Raw genomic sequence first — 13,261 nt, 5'->3', positions numbered from 1 at the left:
AGTTTTGATTTGGAGCTTCGAACAATTCACTGATCTCAAAATTTTATCATCTGCTTTCATAATTATTCTTTCCTTCAAAATAAACAAATTGCTCATTTTTGTTTTGTTTTTTTTGTATATCACTTTGTTATTTCTGTGACAGCGGCATCACCTAGTGGCCCCGGCGGCCATGGCCTCGGCGGACAAGGGATCGCCCGAGCGCGGCGGCGGCGACGGCTCGGACAAGCGTGAGTCTCTGTTCACACATCCCCCGGTCGTGCAGCGGCCGCTGTTTTCGTCATTATTGCCTCCGCGATAACCACCAATGTAATGCGAGGAGCAATAAAAACTTGGCCTTCCGCAGCGGCCGGGTCGTCGCCCACGGTCCGGACGCGCTCCGGGGAGGTGCGGGGCCTGCGCGAGCGCACCCACCACGGCACGGTCTACTTCAGCTTCAGGGGCGTCCCGTACGGCGCGCCTCCCACCGGCGAGATGCGATTTAAGGTGAGGAGTCCACCACGAGGGTCCCTTCACCATAATTGCAAGCGTAAACAATTTTTCTGTTTTTTCTTGATTTTTTTAAAATCTGACTCTCTGATTTTTCTGATTTCCTCCATTTTTTCTGATTTTTCTGATTCTTCGGATTTTTTTAAAATTGATTTTTTAGGGTGTGTCCACTGTTTTTTGCAGTGCCCCCCCCCCCTTCTCTCTCCTACCCTCTCCCGCGCCACATATTACACGTTGTTGTCATGCCGTTTTAGGCGCCGCGGCCCGCTGAGCCTTGGACCGGGGTCCGCGACGCGACCAAGCCGGGGCCGCCCAGCTACCAGGCCTTTTCAATCCCACCCTTTGGTCCGGTAAGCGCACTACTGCTAATTGGTGGAAAAAAATGTCCACCTAGGGTCTAGTGTTTGAAGCCCTGGAGAGTTTCCAGGAAATTTCCGGGGAAAAATTGAAAATTTCCCAGATTTTGGAAGTTTTTTGGATATTTTCCAGAATTTTTCGGAAAATTTCACCTGAACTCAGTCAAGCAAACAGACGCCACGGTGCAAGTTGGCAGTTACACTAAATTGTCCTGTGACATTCAGAGAGCGGGCGATTCCCACGGACGAAGGTTTAAGCGAATGAACCTCATTTTGCAGGCGTCGTGGAGCAGGCGGGAGGTGGTCTCCTTCATCAAGACGGTCCCCACGCTGCTGCGGGTCGGCATCCAGCTGCTCTCCGCCTCGGAGGACAGCCTGTACGCCAACGTGTTCACGCCGCAGGTGAGGGAGGAGCTGAGCTGGTCGGGGCGGGCGCCTGGCGGGTAGGCAATCGGAGCGGAGCTGCGCGCGCGAGTCCTCGGGTTGCCTACCCTGCCCTTCGCAGGCGCCCGCGCCGCGCCCGCCGGCGGGGTGGTGAAATCGACTCGACAAATGAATCGTTTCTGGCTGGGGATTCGCAGCTCCCGACGACGGGCAGGTGCAAGCCCATGCCCGTCATGGTGTTCATCCACGGCGGCGGATTTCGGCTGGGCGACGGCGACTTCCTGTACGGCCCCGATTACCTCATGGACGCTGGCGGGCTGGTCCTCGTCACCTTCAACTACCGCCTCGGGCCCATGGGTACGGACGCGCTCCACGTCCTTGCAGCAATTACGAAAATTTTCCGGAAAATTTAAAAACTGTCCTAGGAAAAAAAATCGAAAAAAATTGATATATTTACCACACAGACCTTTTTGGAAAATTAAAATCCCTCCTATTTCCACGTATCGTCCTAGGCTTCCTGTCCGTGGGCACGGAGGCGGCGCCGGGCAACGCGGGCCTCAAGGACCAGGTGCTGCTGCTGCACTGGGTGCGCGACAACATAGCGGCGTTCGGCGGCGACCCCAACCAGGTGACCCTGGCGGGCGAGAGCGCGGGCGGCGTGTCCGTCCACCTGCACATGCTGTCGCCGCAGTCCAGGGGCCTGTTCCACCGGGCCATCGCCTCGTCCAGCCTGGCCGGCAGCGAGTGGGCGCACGAGGAGAACCCCCTGGAGCACGCGCGTCAGCTGGCCAAGCACCTTGGCGTCGAGGACTCGGACCCGGACGCCATGGTGCGGAGGCTGCGTTACCTGCCGGCGAGGGACATCATCCGCGCCTTCGACTCGCACATGCACCACCCGTTCGTGAGTAGCCCGTCCCGACGTACGCTTATTGATTTTATGGTGAAGTACCGCCCGGCTGGGTCCGCCTGACCGCTCTGCTTGTTCTGTTTCATAGACTCCTCGCCTCAGCCTGGGCATGTACTTCGTGCCCGTGGTGGAGCCGCCGCACCCGGGCGCCTTCCTCACCGAGGACCCCCTCCGGATGCTGGCCGAGGGCAAGCAGGTCCAGATGCCGTTCCTGACCGGCCACAACAGCAGGGAGGGCCTCCTCATCTTCCTCGGTGCGTTCTTCGGTCCCCCGTTAGCAAGGTTTGGGGTTGGAGGTCCTGGAAAGTTTCCGGAAAAATAAAGGAAGATTTCAGAAGAGAAAATTTCCCAGTCCCTGAAATTTACCTAATTTTCCGAAAATTTTTCGAAAATTTCCTTATTCTTCCGGAAATTTTCGGAAATTTACAACCCTAGCAAGGTTTTGCGCGTTGCCGCGGGCGATTCCTCGATCACACTCTTGCCCCAGGCATCGGCGACGGCAAGCTGGGCCCCAAACCCCGCCGCAGGCAGAGGGCCTTGATGAGGAAGTGCGCGAAGCAGCGCCCCGAGGCCTTCCTGCCGTGCGACTTCCACCGCGGCCTCGACGCGGCCGACCGGGACGCCGTCGGCAGGGAGGTGCTGCGGCACTACTTCGGCGAGGAGGGTCCCGGCCCGGACAAGTTCGACGAGTTCATCGACGTGCGTATGCAGTCATCAATGCTTGACGCTAACCTATGGCGGCGTTTTTGTTGATGCAAAAACCGTGTGTGAGTTTGCTGACGTAGTTTTGCCCGCGACTGAATATGCCGTGTGTCGTTGATCTGCTCGCAGCTCTTCGGCGACACCATGTTCGCCATCCCCGTGCTGAGGGGCAGCGGGGCCCACGCTGCCAGCAGCACCGCGCCCGTCTACCACTACTACTTCAACCACGACGGCGAGCTGGGTGCCTTTAAGGCCACGTTCAAAGCGCACGATTATGAAGGTAGGCGCAGGCAGGCGTGTACTGTCCATGTAACATGTCACTAGTGGAAAGTGAAAAGGGCGTAAGTCCAATGGTGGACTTCAGCTATTTTCATTTTTCACCAGTGATGTGTGAGCCAGACGCTAGAAGACATACTCATTATTCCCAGCGCATATTTTTTGTTTGTCTTCACACGTCGAAAGAATCACTCAAATTAATTTTTTGACGCAAAATGTCAACTACGACCCTATCTCCGACAGGTGCCTCCCACGCCGACGACCTCGGGTACCTGTTCCGGAGCGGCAGCCTGGCCGCGTGTCACCGGCGCCCCCTGCACCGCGACGAGCAGTGCCGACGGAACATGGTCACGCTGTGGTCCAGCTTCGTCAGGACGGGGTAAGGGCCGCGGGCGGCGCACCATCTTGGGGGCCGTCTAGAAAGTACACGCGCCCAGGGCATTCGCCGTATACGAAACTGTCCAGTTCAGCCTCTGCAAGCTCTCATGGCGCCTGATGGGTAGGCAACGTCTCGCCTGCAGTGCACGCCTGTATTGCGGGCTGGCCTACCCTACACCCCGCAGGCGCCTAGCTTTCGAAATTTTCCGAATGGATCCAAGAAAAAAAATAGTGACGTATTTTCTGGACGACCCCCTATACCCCAGTGAGAAGTGGACACCCCGCATCACCGCGACATCAAAATGACATAAATAGCGTATAACTAAGCTATGTCGCAAAAAATAGCCATCAAGCTAAAACAAAATAACTATGTAACTAAACATAGCTAAATTTTTACGCTGGCCGAATAAATAGTTATCCCTCATTTAGCCAGTAGTTTAGCTATGCTGCTCATCATTTTTTTCCGTGCAGATTTCAGGATCATCTGTGACCATTGAGAGTTCTTTGCCTGCAGGGTACCCACTGCAGCCGGGTTAGAGGGTGATGCGTGGACAGCTCGATCCGCACAACAACTGCGATTCCTCGAGATCTCCGACAAGCTAGTCATGAGGACGGGGGCGCCGTACCCGCGCCTTTCGTTTTGGAACGACATGTACAAGAAATATTTACACGTCAGCTTGTTTTAGAAATGATGTGTGTTCAACGTTTGAACATATCGCTGCGGAACTGATTTGAAACATTATCCCACCCAACTTGAGGCTGTGACTTCCAACTTGTTGGACCAAAGTTTTATCTAATTATCATTCAACCACAAAAAGATTTTTTTCAAAATAAAATAGTGAAAATAGCTTGTTTGAGCTTTATTGTATGAACACAAATGACCAATATTTTATCACTTGACTAGCAGCAGCAATTTGAAGAACTGACAAAACTTCCAGGCATACATATATTGTAAAAAGAAGGCAAGTATTTAATTTGCTTCTGGTCACATCACAGGTCTAAACACAGGTCCTATCTTCAATCCTTACTTTGAAAAAATCCTTGCTACACACAGGACTTACAATGTATGACATTATTATTTCCCCCAAAATTTATATCGCACAATATTACAGGACAACAAATTTTAAATACCTAGTTTTACAACAGCATTAGTGTTATATAATATTCTGTTCCAATCCAATTTACTGGAGACTGGAGGTGAGAAAGTGTAGACTGGTCAGCATGTGTATTGGATGATGTATGGAGTTTATAATTATGAGATAATTTAGAAACATCTAGTATTTAAGACACAATGTCTATCCATATAGATAGGTACACTTTGCAACATCTGAATCAGAAGTATCCAATGCCAGAGTGTGTTGCATTAAAACAATAGTTCCTAGCAAGCTTTTCTAAATAGTACAAAAAATATACGATTAGACATTACCATTAGCAACTCTTTACAACCAAGTGATTATAGGAAAAAGTTGTCTGCTCAAACACACTAAAAATGTAAATTATGATATGTGATGGACAAAATCATCATACAATTACGCCTGTAACTTTCATATGAAATATGCATATTTATAGAGATAAACAGATGTTTCTAAATTAAGCCACACCAAGGACAATACTTGTTATTGGAACTTCATGAAAGATGAAAGGAGAGGTACAGAAAGAATAATAGTAGTCGAGCTTATGAGTACTGTTTCCCCTCCACAACTTTATTAAAAGTAGTAACACTAATGTAAGCTATCAAACTCCAGACCTGGAAATTATGTGATACAGAGGTTTGTGGGTGTGGGCATCACAACAGCCATTTCCTTGAAAATGTAAAGGTTTTCAAGATTTTGTATTTGATTCCCATTCCCTACATGTATGGTCACAACTATTGCATACTTGTACCAAATTTGGTTCAGAATGAGTATTATATCAAAGGACGTGGCAGTGTCTGCACATATCACAATCATCCAAAAATCAAATTTAATAGTCGAACTTTTTACCCAATGACTACTCCCTGATGAATACAGGATTTAGTCAAGGATCTACATGAAGGCACCGCTCTGCCACACCACACATCAGAAAGGGGGGCAGAGGACAATATTGAAACTAAAAAAATGTAAAACATAATTTTCAATAACCATAGCAAAACATGAACTTAAAAGAAAGCAAATTACATCCAAATACACTCAACTGCAAGATTAATTGGACCATATTGTAAACACTAAATTGATGTGAGCAAATGATACAGTTTCAGTTAAGACACAAGAAGCAGGGAGTTTTGAAATTTGCAGTCTTAGAGAATTGTGCCAAATAATGTTCAAAATCAAGTAAGTAGACTTCAACAATACAAGTGATATTTGGATGCTATTTAACAAGGCACTGATGAAAAGTCCAATTGAGGAAATCAGCTGATGGAATATATCACAATCTTATAATAATACTAAAATCCAGAGTTAAAAGAAAGTTGGGTTTGAGAGATTATTATGCATTGTCATGACTCACTAAATTAATGGAGAACTTAAGCCTTAAATTAATTATTCACCCCCTAATAAACAAACTTCGACCAAAATTAAATGTTTAATCTCCAAATTAGTTATTAAGAAAAAAAACTGAAACTTAAGCAAACAGCCATGACTAGATTTTACATTTAAATGTTCTTCTACATTCATATGTAAAAGTCTAAAAAATTTACATCAACCTAACTTAGCAAACCAATTGCAGCCTTACAACTACAGCATACAGTGTGACTTACAGAAAGCGAACTGTACTACAACAATCAGTCATTTGGTGGAAAAAATATCACAAAGCAATAAATAGTTTTGCACTTTGCACACAGTATCAAGGCTGAGATATCGCATAAAGTGCAAGCTACAGGAGACATTTGTGACAAAATTTAGAGTATACAAAAAAAAGAAAAAAAAGAAAAAAAAAAAACTTCTTAGACAAAAAACTGACGGGCTAAGAATGAAAATGATATTTGCTCAGCCTGAATGTTGAGATGTCAGATGATAAAAAATTGGAAAAGTGTAAAGCAGTACAAATACAAATTGGACTTTGACAAATGTTAAGGAGAACATTCTGAACAATTGAAAAAAAAGTACAAATATTGTTTTTAGTCAGTGATGTCAAGATCAGACAGTAAACATTATTAACTCAACAGTTTTGTTCCTGCTCAGCAAATTCACACCTGGCAATACTGCAAACCATATAACAATTATAAAGTGAATGAAAGAAAAAATGGCATTGCCACTGCACAGAAACAGGTATGGTAATCAAATGATTACATAATCCTCATACTACACAATCTAGCCGGAAGAGCTAGTTAATGACAAACATTATTAAGTGAGCATTGAGTACGGACATTCAGGTATTCAGATACTTTACTCTGATGATAGGAAAATGGCATGCTAGCAATGTGTATAAACCATTACGCTAACGAAGTCAGTAAAAGTGAAAGCAAGGATTAGAAACAGTCTTCCTGCATGTCCTTGTTGAACCAAATCCAGCATACAGCATCCATTCAAACTAGACACGTTGTCTGCAATTCGGACATGTTGTGGGATAGGGAGAAGCCTGGAAAAAGAAAGATAAAAGGGTTTTAAAATCGCACAGGGAACATACTTCAAAACTGGCAAAAGTGATGTCATTGGCCTTTACCTCCTGCCATTTCTCGATACATCTAATGTGGAAGTTGTGGCCACATGCCAGTATGCGTTGTGATGATGGTTTGAACACAACTTCCTGACAGATACTACATTCTTCCAGTTCATACCTAAAACAACGACAAAGAAATTCTTTTTCAAAACACACCACATCCAAGGGCATGTGTCGAGACCACACTGATGGCAACAACCAACACAAAGCCCCACCAAGAGACAAAAGACCTGCGGACGACTGGCCTCTGTCTTGTTGTTCTAGGCGGAGGGGGAATGCCTACCTGCTCCCGTTTCGGGACCGCTGTCTGCCCCTAGGAGCAGCACCGTGGGCGCCCTCCAGCTCCCTTGCTGCAAAGTAGTAGTACAGCAGGGCGGCCAGGCCGACGCCCGCGGCGCACAGCAGCATCAGCGGGGGTGAGGGCATGTTGGCGAGCTAACCGGGCAGGATGTGCATTGGGGGCCGTACACGCGCGGCTGGAGTGTTCTCCCAAAACTTAACCCTTTTCCTGACAAAAGTGACAACCTTAGGCCCCAGCGCCAACGGCGTTGTTGTTGTTGTTGAGGAGGAAAACAGATTAGCCAACGTGAACTTGCCCCGGGGGCGGGGAATACCCGGCTTGATTGCAGGGTGATCTCAAAACTAGATACCCCAGATGTACAATTCTAGAAGTTGTATCTGCTGAGATGGATCCGAATTATTTTTACCACGTCAACTTTTGAAATTCACATGTATCTTTTTATCCTGTAAGTGTTGGTTATCTTGTGTCACATATTCGCACGCACTAGCAGACGAAATCAACACATCAACCAACGCACACTTTTGGCTTAGAAAAATGACGAAGAAAAGCGTGCCTTACACACAAAGGCAAACCATGGAAATTCGTTTTCGAGACGTACAAAAAGAATGGTTGTGGATTGATGCAGAATCAATCTATCAACGCAGAAAATAATGCGCAATATGAGTCGGTAGAGTGGCAAAGTGGGCAAGGTCCGGCAACGTCTGCCCGGTGCATCTAGAATCTTGCCAACCTTGCGAACCTTGTGAAGAATCTGGGACCAATGGTTTTAAGCAAAAGGGTGTTTAATTTAATGTCAAATGTGCATCGAATGGGTGATAACAATACAGGACGACTTCCATTTCTTTTTCTGATCAAAATTCAACGTTTTGGGTGTTTTTCTTATGAGTGTGAGTTGGTAAAATTCTCTCTAGATTGTCGTCGCCGTCGCCGTAGTATAGTAGATTTCATGTAGACTGTCAAACGAAGACTGATCTTAATATTTTTGAAACTGTGTGAAGCTTGCTCTAAAAGAATACAGCAGAATGCTTCATGCAAGTTTTCAGGTGTCCTGGTTTCATGTTATTTACAGCCAGTCAGTGACAATTAGTGTTTAGTGATTGCAGCCAAAGCTGTCATCTGGTCACAAAGGTTATGTTTATGCACCTTAAAAAATGGATAAACAAAGGTATGAACCTTGTATTTAGCATTTTTGGTGATTTGTTGATTTTTCTGGTATTCCAACGCGAACACTTTATACATTCCTTAAGTTTCTTGTACAATTAGGATACTTCTTACTAGTTGTCATCTTGTCTCTTTTGTATTTTCCCTTGTACTTACACAAACTTGAGATTTAATGCCCTACTTTCTTCTGCAGATTTTCACTTTTGCTCCTTGAACCTGGAGAAATTTACTTCGAGGACTTCAGTGTTGTTTTGCTTCCTAGTACCACATTGAAACGTCAAGATGGTCGCCTTAAATTGTGCTCAAAGTCAATTGTTTTTGATCCAAAAGATCTCACAAGACCCATCATCAAAATACCAATAAAAGACTGCACATCCATCACGGAGTTGCCTAATAAATTAAATGAGTAAGTGTCATCACAAGTTCATTAAATTTCAGCTTGAATATACCAAGTTTAGTATTCCTCTTTATTTTATTTTCCCAGGAAAGAAGAAGGAAATGGAGGAATATCTATTGAAACAAATCAGCATGTTACAATGCTTGATGGAAATATTGTGGCTCCGTATACTTTTCATCACGTAAGTTTCTACAGGTTTGGTTTCCTGAAACTCATCTGTTCGCAAGTACAGTAACTGGTGTCTTTTTTTCCTCTTTTAGTCCAAGGAGAAATTTCAGTTTGTTCTTAATTATGCAAATGTCCGAAGTTGCATTGCACAAATATCCCAACTACATAGAGCCTCAACTCTACCACTGGCCGATCAGAACACAATGGTAATAATTAACAGAAGCCGATATAATTGATAATGATGAGAGATTTACCTGTCTTTTCATAGTTTCATAGATTTAGCTGTTCAATAAACATTCAAATATGTTGTTGCAGCTTGCAGCCATTACATTTTCAAGGCAATCTCGAATGGGCTTTGATGCCTTATGGCTTGAAGACCTGTATGAAACACGTGTCATTGAAACTCAGGGCAGCAAAATCTCCCCACTTGTGGTGAACCCTGGACACATATTGTTAACAGACAGTGCTTTGTATTATCAGCCTTTCAACAATGTAGAGTCTGTAAGTCTGTGATAAACAAAATGCTTTTTTTTTCTCTTGCAAATTATTTTTAATTTACTGGAACTGTTTCCTTGTTACTTCTCAGCAAAAATTCTTTGTTTTTATTTCCAGCAACCTGTTCTAAAAGTGAGGCTAGCAGACATGAAATCTTTAGTTAGAAGACGTTTTTTATTACAACCTGTGGTAGGCAGTGTACTATATATGTATGAATATATTTGGGTAGAGTTAATATATTTTTACTTGCTTGTTACATCACTTGTGTTCTCAACAGGGACTTGAAGTACATAGTAGAGATGGAAATGTTCCTCATTTGTTTCTTGCTCTGAAATCTGCAAGGGAGCGAGATGACTTGTATGAAGGAATTATGAATCAGACCTCTGTTAACTTAGATGATCTCCAACAGGAAGCTGTGATGTTGCAATGGCAACACGGTGTCCTATCAAACTATGACTATTTGCTGTATTTGAACAGGTAGTGTCAATGTGCTTAACTCATTGTGCTCCTCTTATGGCTTTGCTTTTTAATGTTAATTCTATCTTTGTATCATTTTAATCCCAGTTTAGCAGATAGAACCTTTAATGACCTAACACAATATCCTGTGTTTCCATGGGTGGTTGCTGACTATACATCTCAAACCCTTCAAATTGATGCTTTTAAGACATATCGAAATCTTCAGAAGCCAATTGGTGCTCTTAACTCGGAACGATTGGAGAAACTAAAGGTATACTGTTACATAACACATATTGTTTCTGAGAGATTAAGGTTGAACAAAACATTAGAAGTTAAACAGTAATTTTTTCATTAGGATCGGTTTAATGAGATGCCAGAACCAAAGTTTATGTATGGCTCACATTACTCAACTCCAGGATTTGTTCTTTTCTATTTGGTCCGGAAATTTCCACACTACATGCTCTGTCTTCAGAATGGAAGATTTGACCATCCAGATCGTATGTTTAATAGGTATGTTTTGTTTTTTAAGTTTCCTATTTATTTATTTTTTTCAGTTTATGTGTAGTGCACTATTTGGAAAAAATTCTTCTTGTTGTCTTGCTATTGCCTGACCTCACAGTGTTTCGGATGTTTGGCGGAATGTACTTGGGAATTCCTCTGATTTTAAAGAACTTGTCCCAGAGTTTTATGACACCAGTGGAGGAGGAGACTTCCTTACAAACAGATATGGAATTAATTTTGGCTACCGACATGATGGGACCAAAGTCAATGATGTCACTTTACCTCCATGGGCTTCAAGTAAGCGGCTGGATTTTTATTTTTCAACCAAATTTTAGAAGCTGCAATCTTGCTGATTTCTTTCCTCTTTGATATGGCAGGTCCCTCAGATTTTGTTAATAAGTTAAGAGACGCTCTAGAATCAAGCTATGTATCTCAAAACCTACATTCTTGGATTGATTTAATTTTTGGCTATAAACAAACTGGTGAAGCTGCTGTAAAAGCCAATAATGGTAAGATTTCTGATATTTGTTTACTTTTTTTCTGTTCTATTTGAATTTCTGAAATTCTGAGTATTTTTCTGTTTTATGCCTGTGATTTTCTTTTAATTTTTTTTGCTAGTGTTTTATCATCTATGCTATGAGGGTTCGATTGACCTTGGAAGTGTAACTGACTCTGCCCAGCGTCATGCTCTTGAGGTCCAAATAATGGAATTCGGTCAAATTCCTAAACAAGTTTTCAAGCATGCTCACCCCAAGAGAATTGTTCACAGTCCCTTGCAACATCTTCTCATGAACCGTACTGTCTCAGAGGCTTCAGAAGATTCTGGTAATTCTCTTTCCCAAGATCAAATGTTATAGAATTTTCTTTTTGCATTGTGTTCTAGATTTCATGATTCACATCAGAAATTTTTTTGGAATGCTTTTTGTCTGATGCATTGTTATTTTTTTCAGAAAGTACCATACTTCTAGAGAAGGCAGCCACTTTTCAGGCTCATAGAGAGTTTGTGAGGTCACTCAAACTTATTAATGGTGGGGATGCAGTGGCTTCTGTTGGAAACGACGGAATTCTCAAAGTGCACTCTCTGGTCGAGTGTCGCCTTGTACACAGTGTGTGTCTAGCTCCTACTCCGTTATCAAGTGTGGTTTCTGTTCCCGGAGATCATCGCTTTATTGTAGGATCCTTTGATAACTCTGTGTAAGTAAAACTCATAAACCATTCCATTTATTCCTGCCTTGTTTCTGGCTGTCTTATCGTTTTTCCGTTCTCAAGGGTGGTGTATGATGTCCAATTTGGCCGAGTTTTGGACAAACTGGTATGTCATGAAGATGCAGTTTCCTGTCTGGGGTACTGTGGGGATAGTGCTGACAACAGCGTAATGGTGACAGGCTCATGGGATTGTACTGTGCGTGTGTGGAAAAAGTTACCTGTTGATCAAAGGGAATGGAAACAACTAAGACCAGCTAATTCACTGGCTGCCGAACTTGATCATGACACACAAGTAGTTTGTCTTTGTGTCAGCAGGTAGGCTATTAATTTTAAATACGTATTTTTTGTGTTCACTGTACATTTCATATATTAACTTTTAATGACTTGCACATCATAGAAATGGAAAATTACTTGCCACTGGTTGTGAAGATGGTACTTTATTTGTCTGGCATTTGGAAACACACACACTACATCTCAATCTTCCAGGTAAATAATTATATAAATATATGTATTTATAAATATACAAATTTTTCAATCCTCAGAATACTAGTTAAGATCTCAATTTTCAGGACATGATGGAGCTGTGGCTGCCTTAGAAATAAGCAAAGATGCATCTCAGTTGGTATCTTGCGGAGCAGCTGACAAAATGATGAAAGTCTTTGATTTAGCAAGTGGTATGCTTGTGTGCAACAAAGAAATGAAGCAAGGTTTACGGTATGGAACCATAGTATTCACAAAATTTGAATTCTCCTAGTCCTCTGTGGAGACCACTGCTCTATTTATATTTTTCCATTTTTTGTTTTGTTTTAGCTGTGTGGCCTTGCTTGATCAATATTTAGTTCTGGGTGGATCCTCTGGTTTACTGCAGTTGTGGGATTTTCGGAAGGTTCATCTTGTTCAAGAAATTGAAGCACATCTAGGTAAAACGAAATTCCGCTTGTAGCTTATTGCTTTCCATAGATTTGGCAAACTTTAAAAGAATTTATTTGTCACACAGGCCCAGTCTCTGCCGTGGCCGGTCTTCCAGACTGCACTGTTGTCGTTAGTGGTGGAGAAGATGGGTCAGTTATAGTGTGGCACCCATCAGAAAAGTAAAATATTGCCAACTATCCAAATAATGATATTTACCTGTGATTTATTACCATATTATGCAATTTTTAATTACCCTTTCATATGGTTGTGATGAATTTTTAAAATTTAATAATAAACCCAGTTAGGCTACTGATTTTTAACTTTTTATGGTGCTTGCAGTGCCAAATCATTTTAAACAGTAAATGTACATGGTATGTAGATTTGAATTTGAATTAAAAAAATATCTCGAAGTATGAAAATGTTTCAATTTCAACTTGCATCATTGTTACTGTTGCGGGAAACGTTGCCGAGAGAAAGGGTTGGGCATTGATTTGGAGATCCGGGGGAAGTGAAGTAAAGGGGAAGGGGGGTAGGGTGAG

At 43.1% G+C, this 13,261-nt stretch overlaps 3 protein-coding genes across 5 annotated transcripts in view; 2 read left to right on the top strand and 1 right to left on the bottom strand.

The window, feature by feature from the left end:
• LOC113205110 (esterase E4-like) overlaps positions 1-4,336 on the top strand; it is a 9,567-nt gene extending 5,231 nt beyond the window's left edge. For all 3 annotated transcript variants that reach the window (XM_026420580.2, XM_052272990.1, XM_026420579.2), the window contains 11 exons: positions 143-227; positions 344-483; positions 741-836; positions 1,122-1,244; positions 1,424-1,583; positions 1,739-2,127; positions 2,222-2,387; positions 2,621-2,832; positions 2,965-3,115; positions 3,355-3,490; positions 4,004-4,336. In XM_026420580.2, coding sequence (XP_026276365.1) covers positions 170-227; positions 344-483; positions 741-836; positions 1,122-1,244; positions 1,424-1,583; positions 1,739-2,127; positions 2,222-2,387; positions 2,621-2,832; positions 2,965-3,115; positions 3,355-3,490; positions 4,004-4,175 — 1,803 coding nt within the window. In that variant the 5' untranslated portion in view covers positions 143-169 and the 3' untranslated portion in view covers positions 4,176-4,336. The remainder of the gene's footprint in view (positions 1-142; positions 228-343; positions 484-740; positions 837-1,121; positions 1,245-1,423; positions 1,584-1,738; positions 2,128-2,221; positions 2,388-2,620; positions 2,833-2,964; positions 3,116-3,354; positions 3,491-4,003) is intronic.
• An 828-nt stretch (positions 4,337-5,164) lies between these two features.
• LOC113205111 (E3 ubiquitin-protein ligase RNF13-like) lies at positions 5,165-8,086 on the bottom strand. Its single transcript, XM_026420582.2, has 3 exons — positions 7,409-8,086; positions 7,129-7,243; positions 5,165-7,044 (listed from the first exon to the last, which is right to left on the bottom strand). The coding sequence occupies exons 1-3, from the start codon at positions 7,549-7,551 to the stop codon at positions 6,997-6,999; spliced, it is 306 nt and encodes a 101-aa protein (XP_026276367.1). The 5' UTR covers positions 7,552-8,086; the 3' UTR covers positions 5,165-6,996.
• Positions 8,087-8,326: 240 nt separating this feature from the next.
• Positions 8,327-13,141, top strand: LOC113205113 (protein FAN). Its single transcript, XM_052272989.1, has 18 exons — positions 8,327-8,591; positions 8,781-8,993; positions 9,072-9,165; positions 9,245-9,358; positions 9,468-9,653; positions 9,765-9,836; positions 9,925-10,124; positions 10,212-10,374; positions 10,459-10,613; positions 10,723-10,901; positions 10,982-11,113; positions 11,223-11,429; positions 11,555-11,798; positions 11,874-12,125; positions 12,208-12,296; positions 12,380-12,524; positions 12,621-12,730; positions 12,808-13,141. The coding sequence occupies exons 1-18, from the start codon at positions 8,578-8,580 to the stop codon at positions 12,903-12,905; spliced, it is 2,667 nt and encodes an 888-aa protein (XP_052128949.1). The 5' UTR covers positions 8,327-8,577; the 3' UTR covers positions 12,906-13,141.
• The last annotated feature ends 120 nt before the right edge of the window (positions 13,142-13,261 follow it).

This window comes from Frankliniella occidentalis, unplaced genomic scaffold (assembly GCF_000697945.3).
Source record: "Frankliniella occidentalis isolate FOCC.00 unplaced genomic scaffold, Focc_3.1 Scaffold237, whole genome shotgun sequence".
Lineage (NCBI taxonomy): Eukaryota > Metazoa > Arthropoda > Insecta > Thysanoptera > Thripidae > Frankliniella > Frankliniella occidentalis.
This window is presented reverse-complemented; position numbering and strand designations above follow the sequence as displayed.